The following is a 21,776-nucleotide window of genomic DNA, read 5'->3' as shown; positions in this document are numbered from 1 at the left end:
AAACAAAACAGTGATACAATGAGCACGAACTCTGAACCAGTCTTACCTATTAATCATTTTCATATTACAGTCAAAATGCTTATTCTAAGTTGCAAATCTGAACAAGATATGTACCTCTGAAATCCCTTTACTGTTTCTTGTTTTCTTTTTTTTTTTTTTAAGATTTTATTTATTTATTCAGGAGAGACACAGAGAGGGAGAGAGGCAGAGACACAGGCAGAGGGAGAAGCAGGCTCCATGCAAGGACCCCGATGTGGGACTCGATCCTGGGTCTCCAGGATCACGCCCTGGGCCAAAGGCAAGCTCTCAACCACTGAGTCACCAGGCGTCCCCGTTTCTTGTTTTCTTAGCAGAGAGTCCAACTCCTCACCATGGCCCACCAGGTCCTGCATGCTGGTCCCTGACAATTTCTCCAGCCTCTCTTCTTGCTACCTCTTGCTCACAGGACTGCCTGCACTTTTCTCAAATGTACCTTGTGCTCACTTTAATCGCCAATGCTCTGTCCTCTGCCAGGACAGCACAAAGATGCTTCTTGCTCATCTCTTCCCAGAACTAACTCCTACTTGTACTTCAGATCTTTGTCAGAATAATAACACTTTTTCAGAGGAAGTCTGCATTGTCCTCCTGTCCCAAATATGAGTTAGATGCTTTTCCTCCAGACATTCTATTATCATTAACCTCAATCACCTCATATCAACTGTGGCTTCCCTCCATAATTTTGTTGAGGGCAGGGACCATGGACATCTTGTTCACTGCTCTATCCTCCTCCCTGAGTACAAGGATGGATATTTAGCATTTAGGGGCTCAATATATATTGTTGAACAAATAGAAAGAAAGTTTTCCCCTAGACTGTAAGTTCCTAGAGGACAGGAAACCTAGGCTGGCTTCTGGTTCTCTAACGCTAAGCAATGTGAGAGCTCAAAGGATATTTGACAAAATATTTTAACTTAGAGTTCTATTTTATTTTTTAAAGATTATTTATTTAAGATATATATCTTAAATATATATATACATATGTATATATGTATATGTGTAAATATTTATTTATTTATTTGGAGAGAGAGAGAGAATATGTGCACTCACATGCATGCATGCATGTGAGCAGGGAGAGGAGCCGAAAGGGAGTGAGAGGAATGGGGAAAGAATCCCATGCAGACCCCATGCGGAGTGCACAGGTGACCACACTGGATAGGGGGCTGGATCTCACCACCCTGAGATCATGACCTGAGCCCAAACCAAAAGAGTTATAAGATTAACCTACTGAGCAACCCAGGTGCCCCTAGAGTTCTATTTTAAGATCTCTGTTTCCCTTATGACATTTGGACTTATTGAGAACAAAGTTTCTGGCAAAGAGCCTTGCCATTGTCTTTTTGAAAACTTTGGTAAGATTTTAACTTTCATAGCCATGGATACAATTTTCAACTCTATCTAGACAAATTTCTGGACTAATATTACTTACTCACGCTTCAATATGGCTTGCTTTGGTAAATGAACTGCCATATGGTACGCATACATCTGAGTATTATACTATGTATGAGTGAAATACTTATGATCGTGCAACTTAGATGACTTGATTAAACATGTATGTTTTTTAGGGCTTTTATATACTCAGAGACTTCTATTTGCCTACAATGTGGAAATAAATTTTAGAATTAATCACAGCATTTTAATGCATCAATTCTTTACATTTAAAATCAAGAACAAAAAAATCACAATTTACCTAAAACGTGTTCTAAGACATATGGATATTTATAATTACCTTCCAGTGCATATTTCATATCTTGAGCAAAAAGGGTCCACATAATTTCAGCACTTATTTTTCCCATGTTCAGTTCTTGAGGAAATCTAAAACAAACATATATATTAGTACATCAAAATGAGAAATGTGCCTAAAAAATGAAATATGTCGCTTGACATATATGCCACAGTAATTGTTATATAGTTCATACTTTTATTTATTAGATTTTTCTTCATAAACTTTCACAGGTAGAGGAAAAGCTACATACCAGAGTGTGGAAATAAATACAGTTATTTGGTGCTGGGAAAATAGATACCCTAACATGAATCTGAAGTAGTGATGCCTGGGGCTTCTGATGGATGTCTTAGGCTATGCATTTGTTCTAAAGAGTCCCTTTAGTTTTACCAAGCACTCTATTTTCATATATCTCAATTTTGAAGATAGAGCATAATACTCTGAGTACCAGACACCAGGTAATACCCAAAACAACACCTTACATTCATCTGTTAGCCATTTTCCTTAAAGCACACTTGAGTGCTTCCATTCTTTATTTGCTTAAAATAAACTTTTTGAGAAGGCTCCTCACTGCTCTGGTAAAATGACCCACTGAGGACCCATTAACCAAGACTCGAGAAATCCCAAGCATGTCTGTGTTTTAGATCAAATAAACTTTAGGATTAAGATTCCTACTGCTACTAAATATGCATTCTGTTTGTATGTGTTTTCAGTCTTAGGATAAGTCTCCTAGTAATATAAACCCAATAGATACAATGACTAAGTCTTTTCATTATATTGAAAATACCACATGCCAATAACCAAAAACATTGCTACAGGTTATCTATCACTCCAGTGATACATTTTGAAAAACATGAATCAGCCTTACTTTTAAACACAATAAATTTAGGACTTTCAGAACTGTACCAGTTCCATATTTTTAAGGAATCTAAATCCTCAGAAAGAACAACTGAAGCATTTTGATGGCAGAGGGTTGTCTTAACTTTATGTTAAGACTGAAAGTATTTTCTGTTCTAACAAATATTTAATATATACATATATACAAAAAATAATATATACTAAAATATGTTAAGAAACAAAAATAGCTCTCACATTCTTTTATATTTTTGAGTTTAAATCAAAAAAAGAGGAATACAATTCTGAATGCAGTAGGAAGTGTTGCCTAATTAACATGACCTCAATATGACCTCAAGTAAGAAAAACAAAACACTGACACAGAAAAAACTATTCTAGCCCAACTTTTCACTGAAAGCAAGTGTGTTTCATCAGATATCCCTTACCAACTGCCATCAATTTGTCTAACAATGTCAATTGATATTTCAAAGCTTAAATGCAGAATCTGTACATTTATCAAGTATTTAAACTCAGAAAACTTTCTATGATGGGAAAAATTAATATAACCCGAATATATGCAAATTAGTTTTCAATATTAAAGTTTACTCTATGGATATAAAAATAACCTTAGGCAAGTAATTTATTTCAACAGTTTTCATTGTGGATAGCCACTAACATCACACAATATGTAGCATATTAATTTTTATGTAACAATTATGTAGCAACAAAATTATAAGTGATAGAACATAACGAGAGGGCTTTAAGCTCATAAAAGGAGGAAATTGGTTATTTTAATTTTTAAATCAGGAATAAAGAACATATTAAGTCACTTTATAATGATCTGATATTAGAAAAACAGACATTATGTAAAAAGAAAACTGAATAATATCTCTCATAAAAATAGTTGAAAAATTCCTCAATAAAAATGGCAAATAAGATCCTACAATATATAAAAAGGATTATACATCATTATCAAGAGAGAGTTATCCCAAAAATGCATTGTTGGTTCAACATTCAAAAATGAAGCAGTGTAATTTATTGTATTAATGGACAAAAGAGAAAAATTTGTTGTCATTTCAGTAGGCACAGAATAAGTATCTGACAAAGCTTAACATTCATTCATGATAAACAAACAAATAAAAACTCTGAAAACTAGAAGTTAGAGGGAAGTCAACCTTACAAAGAGAACAAAAACTTTCAACTAACATTATACTTAATGGTCTCATACTAAGTCCGGGATCATAGCAGTGATATTTATATCACTACTCCTATTAGACATTATATTGGCATTCCTAGAGATTAAGAAAAGACAAGAAAAACAAATAAGACAGGGCATATAGATAGCAAAAGAAGGAATAAAATTCTATTTGCAGACAACTTAATTATTTATGTAGGGAATCCTCAGGGAAAAAAACCCTAAAAACTAAAAAATAAGCCACTAACTTGGTCCAGCAGGGTCATGGAATAGGAAGTCAATATACAAAATAATTGTATTTCTATACACTAGCAATGAACCATTAGAGTTTGAAATTTAAATAATAGTATCATTCATAATAGCACCAGAAGCTATAAAATACTTAGGTATAAATCTGAGAAAATATGTACAAGATTTATATGAAGCAAACTACAAAGTACTGAGAGATACAAAAAAAAAAAAAACCTAAATAAATGAAAAAAATATATTGTACTTGTGAATGGATATACTCAGTATTCTTAGTATGTCAAATTTTCCCTAGTTGATTTAAAGATTCAATGAATCTCAATCAGAATTTCAGTAGGATTCTTTTTTGGTGGAACCTGACAAAGTGATTCTAAAATTTACATGGTAAAGCAAAAGATGAAGAACAAAAAGTGTTGTTAAAAAAAAAAAGCTAAAGCATTACATCACCTGTGTTCATAGCTTACTATAAGATATAGTAATTAAGATGATGCATCTTCAAATTCAAGTTTACTTAATTTTGAGTAAGATGTCACACTGATTCAATGGGGGAAATGGTAGCTTTCAACAAATTGTCCTAGACTAATTTGGTAATCATATGCAAAAAAATAGACCTTGACCCATACTTTACAAAATATAAAAATTAACTCAAAATGGATCACATACCGAAATATAAAACCTTAAACTATAAAACCTTCTAAAACAAAACATAGTAGCAAATCTTTATGATTTTGTATTAGGCAATGGTTGCTTAGATGTGATGCAAAAAGTTCAAATTATAAAATACTGATAAACTGGACCTTATGAAAATTAAAATCTGTTTTTCAAAAGTACTGTTGAGAAAATGATAACATAAGCAATGGTATAGGAGCAAACAGCTTGCAAAAACACATATCTGATAAAGGAATTTTACCGAGAATATATAAATTACTCCCTAATCTCTATAACAAAAAAATTTCCAAATTCAAAAACAGGCAAAGAATTTGAATGACACTTCAGCAAGGAAGATAATTAGATGAAAAATAAGCATATGAAAATGTGTTCAACATTACCATTAGGTACTTTCAAATTAAAACTATAATGTGATACCACTATATGTCTACTAGAACAGCTTAAAAACAAAATGAAACAAAACAAATCCTGACAATACCAAGGGCTAGCAAGGTTGCAGAGAGCTAGAGTGCTCATACATTTTTGGCTGAGAAAATGTTAGAATCAGACTGGAAAGCAATTTGGCAATTTCTTATAAAGTTAAACTTACATTTAACCAGAAGTGCCCCCCTAGGTATTTATCCAAGAGAAATGAAACTATATTTATAGCAAAAATTGTACATGTTGCTTAATTCTTAATCACAAAAAACTGCAAACATCAATGTCCTTCAACTGATGAATGGATAAATCAGCAGGAATAGATTCATAGATTCACAGAATGTAATTTATCAAGCAATAAAAAGGGATAAAATATCAATACATATAACAATGCAGATGAGTACTAAATGAATAATGCTGAATGAAAGAAATTGGATTTGAAAGCCTACGTACCATGATTCCAATACATTGAAAAGACAAAAAGCAGCAGAAAATATATCAGCAGTTGCCAGTGGCTTGTGTGAAGAACAGTTGATTATAAAGGAGTATGAAGAAACTTTTGGGGTAATAAACATATTTTATATCTTAATGCTGATTAGTTATATGACTATGTGTTTTTTATTTCACCGATTTCTAAACTAGTTAATGCTTCTGAGGGAGAGGGTCATCACATATCCAACATGCTTTCCTAGTAAACACATGTGTATATCATAAGAAATTCACTGAGATAAAAAAATATCAATTGATGGAAGAGATAAGCTGTGCAACCCAGTTAATGGTTGTAATTACCAGAAAAAAAAAAAAGACTCCAAACGTATCCTAAAAGATTTTTTCCTTTAATATGGATGCTTTAATGAGATTACTTCAAAACAAGAAATCTAAAAATTAGCTGTTTATCTCAAGACTTTCTCAGTTGCATAATCCATCAATGTCAAGTGAAATTTTCATTCCTGAAAAACTGTGGGTTAAAGGATCATATCACTAGTATTAAATCTTCAACATGGCCAAAACCTAAACCAAACCAAGCCACCATTTAAAATAAAAACAACACACTAGGAAAACATATACAATATATATAAAAAAGCAAAGGGATTGTATTAATATAAAAGAAACTGTTACAAATCAATAGGAAAAAGATGAATATTAGAAAAAATGGCTAATGGAATGAATGGTTGCTTTAAAAAGAGGAACACAGGGATCCCTGGGTGGCGAAGCGGTTTGGCGCCTGCCTTTGGCCCAGGGCGCGATCCTGGAGACCCGGGATCGAATCCCACATCGGGCTCCCGGTGCATGAAGCCTGCTTCTCCCTCTGCCTGTGTCTCTGCCTCTCTCTCTCTCTGACTATCATAAATAAACAAAAATTAAAAAAAAAATTAAAAAGAGGAACACAAAAGCTTAAAAAACATAGGAAAAGAGATATTTAACCTTTATAATAATGAAATTTTCATAAAATAGTGAACATTTTTAACTGAAAAAATTTGAGATTAGAAACATTAAAATATGGTAAAAAAGGGATCCCTGGGTGGCGCAGCAGTTTAGCGCCTGCCGTTGGCCCGGGGCGTGATCCAGGAAACCGGGGATCAAATCCCACGTCGGGCTCCTGCTGTATGGAGCCTGCTTCTCCCTCTGCCTATGTCTCTACCTCTCTCTCTCTCTCTCTCTCTCTCTGTGGCTATCATAAATAAATAAAAATTTAAAAAATATGGTAAAAAAATTAGGACTTCTTCGAGCCTGTTTTTTAAAGGTCTTCTAATGACACTCTATGGGCTTCCAATGCTCATGCAATTCCAATACCTTGTTACTCCCATTCCTTTCTGTCCTATATCCCAGGAGTCCCCTCTCTGGGCTACATCATCCTGATGTTATATGAAATCACAGAATAATATGCAACTATCAAAAAGAACAGGATAGATTTACTTGTATTGACACAAAAAGATGCCTATCAGGCAGTGTTACATAACAAAGCAAATTACAAATCAGTATACATAATATGATCAACATATTGCAAAACAAATACAATTTATATATATTTAATATGTGCATAATAAACATTAAATCAATATCTATGCTTATATGTACAGAGAACATGAGCTAGAAAAAAATATACCCAACTACTGAAAATGTATAAGACTTGAGTAAGGCGGGTTCTTATGTTTTTTTATTTTCTTTACAAAAATGATGCATAAACATAAGAACTTTTATTTTCTGTCTTATGGCTCTGTGAAGCTGAATAAGATATTTTTTATAAATAACAGAATTATATATATATATATGCATATACATATATTTTTTTTACCACAAAATTTTTAAAATCACTTCTCTTTTGAAATAAAATCAATAGGAATTCTACCAAGTATATATTTTTAAAATTTTTATTTCTCACAAATCTGTATTTGATTATTAATATTCTCATTTGACAAGTAAGTGATTGGTGCTCAGAATTTCAGCACTGAGCTATTTTCCCAGAGTTCATGATCTCTCCAATAAAGCAGAAGATATTTAATGATGTTTCTCTTCTTTCTTTCTTTTTTTATACTTAGAAGAGATATAAAGGTAACTCTGATGATATTCATTTTAGATTCAAGAACATTAGAGATTAAGAAATGTGTCCTAGGGAAGCCTGAGTGGCTCAGCAGTTGAGTGTCTGCCTTCACCCCTGGGTGAAGTCCCAGGATCCAGTCCCACATCAGGCTCCCTGCATGGAGCCTGCTTCTCCCTCTGCCTGTGTCTCTGCCTCTCTCTCTCTCTCTCTCTTTCTCTCTCTCTGTCTCTCTCTCTCTCATGAATAAATAAAAATCTTTAAATAATTTTTTAATTAAAAAAATGTGTCTTAAAACATGAAACAAATCAATGGCAGAATCAGAAATAGAATGTATGCTTCTCAACCATATTTTTCATTCTTTTTTTAATGACAGTAACAAAAATTCCTTGGAACTGAAAATGTCCTCATAGATAATTTTGTGTTTTTTTGTATTCACCTATTAATTTTGCCTTAAATTATTTACAGTTTGAATTATTAGCTTCATATTTTATACACTGGTTTCGGTTTGGTTGTGTTTACCATTATCTACGGAGATAGTGAATATCCTATGCTAGAAAAAAAGAACTCAAACCATATTTTACAGGTTCTTCTGAAGTCTACATTTTTTATTTTACTTTGTTACTTCTCTATGGTATTTTTGGTGCATTTCAAAATATTTCTCTGGCTCTTCTATATATATATATATAATCTAGTTAAATAAAAAAAAAACATCGCTTATTTAGCCCTGAATCTAGACAATAAACTGAATTCATCAACCTCTGCCACAATCTACAGCATCTTCTCCTTCCCACAATTCTGTGATTCTTCCTCTGACAAGCCTGTGAAATCTGTTCCTCTCCCCTCTACTAACACATTCCATATTCAAGTTTTAATCCTCACTTGCCTCAAGAATTGCTTAGTTTATCTATTTGCTTCCTTTTCTCCCTCTTCCACCACAGCTTTGTATTATTATGTAAGTTACCTCTTAAAAACATAGGCCATACTATTTCAACAAAATTTATTTTTAATTTTTATTTATTTAATTTTTAAATTATTTTTATTTAATTTTACATTTTTTTATTTCTTTTATTTTTTAGGTCATAATATTTCAAACCACTGCTTTAAAACCATCAACTGCTTGTTATACATGCATTAGCATAGGAAGGTATCAATTCATTAATGTTACTTTTCTGACCAGTAATGATCTCACAGGACTTTAACTTCTATATCTACCTTCCAACATTTTTCATGTTCTACCTACTGAGTTTACTTATAATTTCTCAACATATCTGATTGCCTATATCTTCTCATCATTTTCCCATTCTATCTCTTCCCTCCTTTATTTCCATTTGATCATAACTGCCCCTCCCTTCAAAGCATACCTCCAGTATCACCTGTCTCTGAAGTCCTCTGTTATACTCAAGGCAGAATTAGCAGTGATTAATTAGCTGTGAAGGATAAGGGCAAAGAAAAGGGTATCACAACTATAAGCTGAATCATAGCTCACTTAATATTAGGAGTTAGTGATTGTGTTGGCACTTTTCTACCATGTAAATTCCATAATTTTACTGTTGACATAAGATTTAACAGTATAATTTCACTGACATTTGCTCTATAGTTCAAAACTAATAAAAATTCTATTTTTCTTTAATTGTATTTAGCATTAGAAAACAATCATCTGCACTTAGAATCTCTTCATTATCAAATGATATTAATTATGCTTATACAGTCTTCTAAATGTATACATTTATTTCCTCTCCATGTGATTTAGACAATTCCAGAAGCCAAAATATAACCTGGTGACAGTATCTGCAAAGCTAAGTTTCCACAACAATTTCTTTACTCCTACTACCTACCCAGGGAAAAAAGAGGAGAAAAAACTTCACAACCATAAGTAAAATACAGAAGATGAATGAAACAAATCTGTAATTGGAGTGAGAAGAGAGGCATCTAGTATATGTCCTAATAGATTTTATCAAGCTCCACATAACTGCTGGTTAGATTTTGTTTCCAGTTTTTAAGAGGGCACAAAATAATCATATTCTCCCAAAAAGTGTTTTTTTTTTTTGCATTGTGTCCAAGTTTCCCTTATCAATTTGCAAAAATCTAATCTCACATTGGCGAATTTTATGTGCTTTATCTGTGCTGTATCCCCAGTACCAAATCGTGATGTAACAGGTAGAGTTGTTTTCTTCCAAAACACTTCACACAGTTGAATATTTCTGCCTTTTCTTTGGACTAGCTAATAAGTACAAGGAATCTGTGTATTTGTTTGAGGCTTCTCTTTCATGTTTAACACTAGCTTTGCTAATTTGTCTGCACGATCCACAGCAATATAAGGTAGTGGTTTAACTTCAATGCAATCCAAAACATAGATATTTGATTTCTCTTTTACTACTTAACTAATTCACCCAGTAGATGAGTAACCTCTTAAAACTCAATGTCTTCATCTGTCAAATGGGGAGGATAATAAATGTGCAATTTTGGGTTTTTCCAGGGTCATTGTGAAGATGAAGTGATGTTTTACATGTAAATACTCTGTATGGGGGAATCCCTGGGTGGCTCAGGGGTTTGGCACCTGCCTTTGGCCCAGAGCACGATCCTGGAGTCCCGGGATCGAGTTCTGGGATCGAGTCCCGCGTCAGGCTCCCAGCATGGAGCCTGCTTCTCCCTCCTCCTGTGTCTCTGCGCCTCTCTCTCTCTCTCTCTATCATAAATAAACAAATCTTTTTTAAAAAAATACTCTGTATGGCCACTGGCACATGGTGAGCACTCAATAAAGGTTTGCTGATAATAAAATTTTAACTATAAATGAAACAGATGAAAACACTATTTAAGTTCCGTTGATTTCTAATGTGAACAAAATTATCATAGAAACCAAATGGAAGTTTACATTTGAATTTGCTAGTTTTTAGTCTCCAGAAAAAAAACAAGTTGCTAATAAGATTAACAGCAATAAACTTGATTACAGAGGGAAATTCTTAGTACTCACAGGAGTAAACTGGTTTCACAAACTTCAGAAATCACCAGTAGACTCTAATGATTTATATGCTAATCACAAATTCCAAACTCTGAAACAAGTAGTTTGGAAGAGGTTTTGACTTCCACAACCATTCCCTAACTTCCCAAGTATTATATGTACTTAAAAGTTAAAACAAACACACATATGACATATTACCCTTTCATATTTCATTATTCATATTTTAAAAATATAATTGGCTCTCCTCATACTGATCTGAATTTGTGAGGTTTTGCTGTACACAAATTAAATTCTCTAATATATAGCTCCACATCTTCATTTTCAAAGCAGTTATAACTTAGTCTATCATTTCTAAAAGGAGGCTAATGAAACAGCTGATCTATTCCAACATTATTAGAATGTCTCCTGTTTTTAATTTGTAGCAATTAATAAAAAACATAAATGTTTTAAATCTTGAATCCCATGAGATGTAATTTAATAACCCAATTTATTATCTGCAAATCTCTTAGTGAAATAAGAAAAACAATCTACTACTGCCAAATTTAATAATACCGATTCATTAGTCACAACAGACAAGATTAGACTCCATTAAATGCGAATTCTTATTTTGATATGCAAAGGTTGTCTTTGAAGAAAAGTATTCTTTGTTACAAATGAGTAAGCAATGGTTCTGTTACTGCATGTCATACATGCAACTGAAACTTCATTATCACTGTCAGAATTCATGAGACATTTACTTTGCTGTGCTCTTTTCACATTAAAAAAAATCAGCTTTTGTTAATATGTTCTCCATTTAAGAATACTTGGCATACATTAGTACAATTAACTGCCATCATTATGAAGAGAAGGAACAGCCAAGAAGAATGAACTTAATTGAGCAGGACTTTACCAGTAAATTATCAACTAGCCTTACAAGTTAAAGCTGTATTAAAGGGAATCTAAAACATATCAGAATATTGCAGTTAAGGATCAAAGCTTAAGTATTCAGAGAGCAAACTCATCTAATTGAACATTTCCTTGGGTGACAGGAAGGAAAGGAAAGTTTTTCCTTTTGTACTTAAATTCTCCTGCACCAAAACCAAATAGATCACCAACACTGTTAAAACCCAATTACCCTTTTATCTTTTTTTCCTCTTTATTTAATTTTCAACCTAAGGCATTATTTTAATGAACTAAGATCTTTAAATAGGTATTTCATTTAAATATGAAAAGTAAAGTTAGATCTAGGTTAACTATTAACATTTTGTAAAGCAATGAAAATGCCACCTCTCAGCAGAGAGGTGGTGAAAATGGACAGAAATGACCTACAACCTTGGGCTATGTGTGTGTGTATATGTGTGGGGTGGTGGGGACTAATAAATGGAATTTACTGAATCCAGATAATTGTTCCTCAAGCTCCCCTGGTACCTCCAGGTTAGAGACCTGGAGAAGAGCAACTCCACATATTTGCATTGTAGGGCAGGAAGCTTGAGGCAGTAGAACAGAGATTCACATCTATGGAGCATCTACGCAATGCCAGGCTCCAGGCTAACCACTTTATATACAATATCTCCTCAAATCCTGATAATGGCCCTATGTTTTAAGTTTCACCTCCCAAATTTTGAAATGTGTAAATCAGACTGAAAGACAGCAAAACTTTTCTAATTTCTCATGGCTCCTCTGTCTCAAAAAATATTAGACCACTAAACCACTCAAGCCATCTTTTTCTCTGAATACTTAAAACACAGTCCTTTTTTGTTTACTTATCATGTATTTATCTCATTCAAAAATATTAAGACAGTTTACAAGATTAGTAAAGTGTGATTTGCCTTGAAAGTAGAGAAAGGAAAAATGAAGCTATAAAAATAAAATGAGATTAGACATAGAAATGTATGCTGTTAGGTTCTATAGGTATTAAATGTGGACCTCAGTTCTAACATTTCTGGCACCTAATCCACAGTGAAAAATTGATCATTTTTATCTATCTCAATTGTTCGGGAAGCAAAATTCTTTTAAGCAGTGAATTGAGGGGGGGAAATTTCATAGTTTCTCCTTAGGGTGCTAGTAAGTACACACTATTTATTAACATTTTTCCTCTGATAAATAACACATTGCGTATACTTTTTTATTGGTTTATGTACAACTGCAATTGGTGCCATGTGGCATATGTTGCACTTCAAACTTTTTGTGAGTCATTATTGATACAGGTTTATTGTGCCCAGATCTAGATTAATCATGAAAACATCAGAAATGTTTGGGTTGAACTGAGGCATTAATACCCATCATTTTCCTCATGGGATTTTTACTTTACAATTAATCCTGTTGTTAATTCAAAGAGTCATTGAGATTCTGGTTCTGCCACTTACTAGTTGTGTGATCTAGAAAGTTACTTAGCGTCTGTGGGGCTTTAGTTTCTATCATCCACAATTTGGGGATGATAATAGTACTGATGTCATTGGAAATTAGTTTAGGATTAACTCAATCGTTAAACTGTAAAAATGCTTATTATAGCACCTGGCTCCATCTAATTCCCTGTAGTTCCCTACATGATAATGGTAATATTTAGAACATATAGAAACTAAATTATCTGGTAAGCATAATAAACCTTGAAAATCCAAGATGAACCTTTTCTTTATGATGTGTATGCAGAGAGATAGAAAATTGAAATCTTCACAAGTGATTGAATTAGTACAACTCGTAGTAAGCATTTTTACTTAGAAAACCATTTTACTTTTAGAAAACTATTCTTAATCTTCTCAGATAATATATGGTTTGGGGAATTTGCAGAGCAACACCTGATCTGTTTTAAAATTCAAACTGACTGTAATTAGCATGAATAAAAACTTTCAAAATAGCTTCTTTTCTTTTGTACCTTTAGTCAGATACTTTTAGCTCAGATTTTTGGATTTTCTTATATCTATTCTCCACACTGTAAACCCCAGCTTTGCAGAGCTGATTCCTTATAGGAAATAAATTGTTCGATCATTTTCTGACAATTCAAATTGAAGCATTGCTTTACACTTCAGCAGCAACCTAACTATGCCTACAGTGGAATACATGTGTCATTCCATGTTATGCTACTTTGGTTATAAGAATCAGAGACTCAAGTTAACTGGAAATAATTAACAGGTAATTTTTGTAATCATAATTTGCATAAAAGAGAAATAAGATAAACTACATTGCCATATTTATTGAAACCCAAGGAAAGGTGAACTCAGTTTAACAGATAGAACAATAAGTAGAGTCAGTCTTCATAGAACCATGGACAAGAATCTCCTTCAGAGTTGAAGGCAGTCAGAGGAGTGCAGTACATGACCAAGATGAGATCCTCACTCAAGAACTCCACCAATACCATGACTCTGTTACTCTTACAATTGCTGCTTTTCTTTCCAAGTATCCTTCTTCCTCTTTCACTGACAACTGCCTTATTCCCCTTCCATGTTGTTTATCTCCTGTCATCTGTTTATATGTCATTTAGATTTATTCTTAATTTTAGATTACTTACTACACTTATTCCCCAAACTGTAACCTTTCAATGTCTATTCTCCTTGTCAACTGTCTCATTCTCTGAATTTCTTAGCCTAGGTCCAGAAAACAAACCAAGTTTTTCTCATTAGGTTATCTCAACAAGGGGCTATGCAGTGAAGAATTTAATTCCAGAATGACTTGTGATGTGGCAGGCACAATGATTAACCAATTGAAGACCAGTGTTTAATTTTGCACATATCTCTTTTCCAATTAAATCTTCAGGGCTCCAACTCTGCCTAGTGCCTGACATATATTGAGTATTTAATATGTATTTGTTAAATGTAAATGAGAATGTTAATGAAAAGTGATAAAAGTAAATAGAACAGGAAATAAAAAATGGAATAAAAATCTTCAAGCTAAAAGAAAAAAATTAAAAAATAACCTATGTTTTCTGTCCTTATTCTATTTCAGGATAATCGAGTAAGTAGCCCTAGTTGATAAAGTTCTTCTTTACAGAAAAAATCTAACTAATAAATATTGAAGGAGCAAAACCACAATTTTGTAGTCCTTAATGGAATAACTGATTTTGAAATTATTATAAATACATAAAATATTAGAGGATAAATGAATACAGAACTTTGGAGTGGAGGGATGAGGTTGCCAGCACTGACTAATCTTAGCATCACATCACCACAGAGGCAACAACCAGACTTAATGTGATCCTTGACTTGATGGAGCATGAAGTACACAGAACCACCTATTTGATATCTTGAAAAAGATAAATAAAAGGAACCTGAAAGAGCTTTTGGAGCTCATGTTCAAATATGGGGAATATCATAAATTGAGGAACAAGTTAAATATAACAAAGAGGGGGATCCCTGGGTGGCGCAGCGGTTTGGCGCCTGCCTTTGGCCCGGGGCGCGATCCTGGAGACCCAGGATCGAATCCCACGTCGGGCTCCCGGTGCATGGAGCCTGCTTCTCCCTCTGCCTGTGTCTCTGCCTCTCTCTCTCTCTGTGACTATCATAAAAAAAAAAAAAAAAAAAAAAAAAATATAACAAAGAGGCAAAAAAATTCAGAAAGTGCAACATTCTAAAGGACAATGAACATGGCTTGTATAAGAAGTCAGTGACGGGAAAAAAAAAAAAAAAAAGAAGTCAGTGACGGGACGCCTGGGTGGCTCAGTGGTTTAGCGCCGCCTTCAGCCCAAGGCGTGATCCTGGAGTCCCAGGATCGAGTCCCGCATTAGGCTCCCTGTATGGAGCCTGCTTCTCCCTCAGTCTGTGTCTCTGCCTCTCTCTTTCTGTGTCTCTAATAAATAAATAAAAAATCTTAAAAGAAAAAACTGGCATGGATAAAAGAAAAGAGAACTGAACTAGAATAAAAGAGTTACACTGCATAATTACCAAATGTAGTCTGTGAGCCTTATTTGGACCTGATTAAAACAAATGTAAGAAGGCATTTAAAAAAATAGTATTTAATTGTGGAACAGAGTACACAATGCCCTGACATTACTGGTAATGTTTCTACTTGTGATGATGACATTGTGATATGCAAGAAAATAGCTATCAATTGTAGAGATGAATACTGCAGTATGTAGAGATGAAATGATGTAACATCTGAGATCTTGATGCTGAAGAAAACTAAGCAAACAAAAAAAGCTCAAGGTATATATGAAGAAAATATGACAAAATCTTAGTAATTTTTCAAAGTGAGTGATGGATATAAGGCTACATTATAAGCCTCTCTACTTTGTAGAATGATGAACGTCTTTGGAAGACCTTTTAAACTTATTGTTAAAATTTTTTTGAATATAGTTGACACATTAGTTTCAGGTGTACAACACAGTGATTCAATATCTCTATATGTTACGCTACGTTCACCACAAGTGTAGCTACCATCTGTCACCACACAATGCTATTAAAATATTGACTATATTCTCTGTGCTGTGCCTTTCATTCTCACGACTTATTCATTCTGATACTAGAAGCTTGTAATTCTCACTCTCTTCAGCCATTTTGCCTATTTCCCTTAACCTCCTCCTCTCTAGCAAAATCAATTTTTTTCCTTTGTATTTATAAGTCTGATTCTGCTTTTTGTTTATTCTTTCTTTTTAAGATTCTACTTACGAGTGGAATCAATGGTATTTGCTTTTCATAGTCTGCCTTTTCTCACTTAACCTAATACCCACAGGTTCATCCATGTTACTGCAAACGGAAGCCACAGTGCAAACAAATAAATCAACAGCTTTAATATTTTGAACAGCATTAGCTCCAAAACAGAAAGAACAAGATGCAAGTCCTTGCTTAAAGTAGCTTAAAAATAAATATTTATGATAAATATATTACAGCAAATATTCAATTTTTAAAATAATTTGAAAATAGGGATCCCTGGGTGGTGCAGCGGTTTGGCACCTGCCTTTGGCCCAGGGTGCGATCCTGGAGACCCAGGATCGAATCCCACATCGGGCTCCCGGTGCATGGAGCCTGCTTCTCCCTCTGCCTATGTCTCTCTCTCTCTCTCTCTCTCTGTGACTATCATAAATAAATAAAAATTAAAAAAAAAATAATAATTTGAAAATAATGTTCTAGTTCATCCCACAGCCTTGGGAAAATAAAAGCAGCATCCTTTATCCTTGCATATCAAATAGATCTTTGAAAACCGGTCCATTTTCTACTCAACACATTAGGTCCTGATATATACTCTTAATATAGAAAAAAACCTCAACCTTCAATATATGTATGCTTTTTAAGGAAGCTAAAAAAATCACAGAAAAGAAAATAAAAACACATAGGATCACAGAATAGAGGAAACATATTTTGGCTTATATTTTGGTGAGCATTATAAAAACAAAATGACGTGTAAAGTCACAATACTTTAAATAAATTGGGAGTAAAATTTTATGAATAATTAAAAGTAAATAATATTCCTTACTTTTCAATATATATAGTAAATCTCCCCCCACACACATTGTACATTTTCTTGATGCCAATCTAAAGGATTTTCACATCTAAGTACACAGCTGCCTAATTCTTTTAATTCATGGAAATGACAGATAGCCAAATCTCCACATACCCAAATATAATTCACTATGTACTTCCTTAAATAGATACTTTCATCTGAATTTATTAACTCAATTAATGGTGCCCCCATAAATACATCATCTTCATAGTCTCTGCATTCTTTCTTAACAGTCCACTCAATGCAATTAGTCCAAAAGATACCTAATTTCCTTAATATTTCTCAAATCTGATCCTACCTTTCCATCATTTTATACAGGGCCCTCATACCTCTTCACTGGATCACTGCTGTAGCTACTTACCAGTTATCTCCCTCACAAAAGAAAGAATATAATAAAGAAACAAATTTACTTTGAAACTAAAAACAATATAGGAATTTAATAAAACCAAAATCTTTTTTTCAGAGACTAATTAAAATTCATAACTGTCTAGCCAGTAAAAAAGGGAAAAGATATAAAATAGCAATATTAAGAATGAGAGGGGGAAATGACTTTTGGTTTTGTAGACATTAAAAAGATAATAAGGAAATGTCATGAGCAATATACGATTGCAAATTTGACTGCTTAGATTAAATGTAAAAATTCTCTGAAAAACACAAACTCCGATGCTCAGTTGAGAACAAATATGTTTGAGAGGGACCAAGATGGCAACAGAGGAAGATCCTGAACTTCCCTTTACCCATGGATGACTGAGTGTACAACTACACATGGAGCAATTTCCTCTGAGAGAAACCTGGAAAGTATCTTAGTGACTCCTACACATCTGGTGAATGAGAAAAGAGCCATATCAAAATGGGTAGGAAAGGCTGAGACATGGTCTTGTCATAAACTCCACTCATGACACAACACCATACAATCAAGAGGAAACCCCCAACTGCCATCTTCTCTCTAAGGAGCAAAGAGTTTGGACTGTACCCTAGTTCTCCAACTTTTAAGACTCCCACCTGAGGGATGAGTCTTCAAAACACCTAGCTCTGAAAGCCAATTGGGGGCTTGAATCCTCAAGAGGATTATAGCAAATAAAGAAGCAGTTGTTAAAGGGCTTGTGAGCACTCCCTCCCTATGGCTATCCTTTCAAGGCTCAGCCCAAAAGAAATGGCAAAAATGCCCATCTCTCAGTCTTCTGGAAAGGGTTTGACTGTATACTTTATGAGCCTGAGGGTCTGGCTGTTAATTTAGCATGCATTCAAGAGCTGGCTGAGATCTTTCCCAAAGCTTGGTGGAACTGGTGGGCACTTCTCCCATGTTATCCCTCTGGATTGCTTCAAAAACAAAAACAAATTGCCAGTATTTCCCTGAAAGGAGTTTACTGCATATTTGGTGTCCCAATTTATGGCTGTTACCCAGGGATGGGTCCCCAGATAATCTACATCTGATAGCCAATGGGGTTTGCATTCATGAGTCCCACAAGACTATAACAAATAAAGCATCAGCTTTTCAACAGGTGCAGGAACTCCCCCTCCCTCCCCCAAATCCATGGCTATACACCAGGGCTCAGTGCAGAGGAAATGGGCAAAAACGTCCATTTTTCAGTTTCTCCCTGGAAGAGGCTTAACTGCATATTTTCTCTGGTTGCCTAAGGGACTGGCTTCTCATTAGGCTGTATCTAGGTGCTGACTGCTATCCCCACCCTTCTTTTGGGATATTGCCAAATCTTAACAAACTCTCAACTACGGGAGACACAAAGACAAAGCTGGTGGCTTGGACAATCATAAATGTTTGAAAGACAACCTGGAGCTCAAGCTGGCATGACTGATGAAACCAGTGTGTCAAGACTGAGAGAGGTGGCTGTTTTATCAAATGTGTAGAAACCAACACAGAGAGCAAAGGAAAATGAAGAAACAGGGGAATATGTAATAAACAAGCACACAAAAAATAAGTTAAATCACCAGAAACTGATTTTAATGAAATGGAGGTAAGAGATTTACCCAACAGAGAATTCAAAATAATGGTTGTAAAGATGCTCACTGAGGTCAAGAGATCAACACATGAACAAAGTGAAAACTTCAAGAAAGAGAAAAAATAAAAGAGAATCTTAACAGACGGAAGAGAAAATAACTTGTTACACACAGGGGTACCCCCATAAGACTATTGTGGATTTTCAGAGGAAACTCTGTGGCCTAGAAGGGAGTGAGATGATACATCCAAAATGCTGAAAGGAAAAAAAAATATGTAACTGCCAACCAAGAATAATCTAGTTGGCAAAACTGTCCTTCAGAATTGAAAGAGATAGAGTTTTCCAGATAAACAAAAGCTGAAAAAGTTCATCATCCCTAAACTGATAGATATACAGATCAATAAAGCAATGAAACAGAGTACAGAACTAGACTCTAATAAGTATAGTTAATTTATTTTTGACAAAGTTCCCAAGTTAATTCAATGGAGAAAGAATAATTTTTCTAACAAGTGGAGCTGGAAAGATAAGCACACAAAAGAAAATACCAAAGAATCTTAAACTCTAGGGATGCCTGGGTGGCTCAGCAGTTAAGCATCTGTCTTTGGCTCAGGGCATGATCCTGGAGTCCTGGGATCTAGTCCCTCCCTGCATGAAGCCTTTCTCCCTCTGCCTGTCTCTGCCTCTCTCTGTGTCTCTCATGAATAAATAAATAAAATATTAAAAAAAAAATCTTAAACTCTATATCATACTACACACAAAGAATAACTTGAAATGAATCATAGACCTCCATATAGGACATCTAGAAGAAAAAAGTTATTAAAAGTTGACTTATGATTGTTAAAAAGATTTCTTAAATAGGATACAAAAAGCTCAAATTATAAATCAAAGAATTAGACTACTCCATAAATTTTTTTTAAAAGTTCTTCAAAAGATACTAGTAAAAAATGGAGAGTCACAACCTAGGAGAAAATATTGCAACATTTATATCTGACAATGGACACTTATTTAGTATATGTAAAGAGCCATTATATCTCACTAATAAAAAGATAAACATCCCAACTTGGAAATGGCAGAAAGATTTTAAATAGTATCTGTGATACTTCATCAAAGATACATAGATTGTAATTAAGCACATGAAATGATGGTTGATATCAGTATTTAGGAAAATGCAAATTAAAACCACACTGAGATGCCACTATTCATACCTATTTGAATGGCTAAAATTAAAATTCTAACCATACTAAGTTTTGGCAATGCACAACCACTTCGGAAAGTAGTTTGGCAATTTTAAGAAATACTAATTATGTACCTACCACATGACCCAAAGGAAAGAATATGTCTATGCAGAAACTTATAAACAAATATTCACAAAAAAAACCTAATTTAGAAAAACAACAACAACAAATTGTGACCCTAACCCTAATCCTAAAAGACAAATGGATGAACACTTTGGGGGTATATCTTACAGTGGAATATTACGCAGAAATAAAAAGAGACAAAGTATTGCTATGCACAACGACCTGTTTGAATCTCAGAATAGTTGCAATGAGTGAAAGAAGGCTGACAAAAAAAATGTACATATGACTCTTTTACAAAGGGGTAAAATTTCTAAACTAATTCACAGTATCAAGAAGGCAGGGATCCCTGGGTGGCGCCGCAGTTTGGCGCCTGCCTTTGCCCCAGGGCGCGATCCTGGAGACCCCGGATCGAATCCCACATCAGGCTCCCGGTGCATGGAGCCTGCTTCTCCCTCTGCCTGTGTCTCTGCCTCTCTCTCTCTCTCTCTCTCTCTCTCTCTCTCTCTGTGACTATCATAAATAAATAAAAATTTAAAAAAATCATTTCTTATAAAAAAAAAAAAGAAGGCAGAGCAATGGTTGCCTGCGGTAGGTTACAAAAGGCACATGGAAACTTACTAGGTTGATAGATATCTTCATTATCTTGATTGTGGTGAGGGTTTTGCAGCTAGATACGTATGTCAAAACTAATCAAATTGTATAATTCAAATTTGCAGTTTTATTGTATTCAATTATACTACAATAAATGTTAAGGAGAAAGAACCACACCTAAAGATCTGAAAATACTTTAATTAATGGTTTTCAATCTCAATAAAATAGTGAATTTTCTATTAGCATCTAGAAAGCTACTTTGTAAAATTTTTAATATATGAATAAATATTGCTCAAATATACTAGGGCACCAATTTAAAATGAAGTCGGAATAGAAAGAACAAATGTCAATTACATATACAGGTTTACTTTAATTTCTTCATTCATTCAACCAATATATATGCCTGGATATATATTAGTATAACAAAACCCTCTTCTTAATTTTTCCTTCTATAATTATTATAAATTCTCATAAAATTTGAATAAGTCTTTAAAACATCCTCAAAATCTGAGCAAATACAATCATAAAACATAGATTCCAAATACAGGGAAGGCATTCAAGATTTTTTTAGGGCTTGGTTTTCATAGAAAAAAAAAGGCTCTAAACTCTGGCATTAAAAACAAAAATAAAAAACAAAACAAAGATATTCTTTTCTTGTCTCATTGCTCCTTTTTATACTTAGTAGACTTAATTTAGTTCATAATTTAAATTTTATTTCTGCCATAACTATAAATGTATTTCCTCCATTTCTTTTAATGTATTTCCAAAAAGTCAAATAAAATCTTTGTATATGTTTCAAAGAATATGACTAAAAGTAATTCTGGTAAACTTTAATTGATTCCATGATTTTATGATGTATCTTTTACTAGTTATACCTGGATTTATGATATTTGGTAAATGTAAAGAATC

The 21,776-nt window shown here is 33.9% G+C and overlaps 1 protein-coding gene across 1 annotated transcript in view; it reads right to left on the bottom strand.

Annotated features, from left to right (window-relative positions):
* The window catches only part of UNC13C (unc-13 homolog C), a 589,248-nt gene that overhangs the window by 182,340 nt on the left and 385,132 nt on the right, over positions 1-21,776 (bottom strand). Inside the window, exon 21 of the mRNA XM_072738579.1 lies at positions 1,760-1,845. Coding sequence (XP_072594680.1) covers positions 1,760-1,845 — 86 coding nt within the window. The remainder of the gene's footprint in view (positions 1-1,759; positions 1,846-21,776) is intronic.

Source organism: Vulpes vulpes, chromosome 15, assembly GCF_048418805.1.
Source record: "Vulpes vulpes isolate BD-2025 chromosome 15, VulVul3, whole genome shotgun sequence".
Taxonomy (NCBI): domain Eukaryota; kingdom Metazoa; phylum Chordata; class Mammalia; order Carnivora; family Canidae; genus Vulpes; species Vulpes vulpes.
Note: the sequence above shows the minus strand (reverse complement) of the source record. Positions and strands in the feature narration are given on the sequence as shown.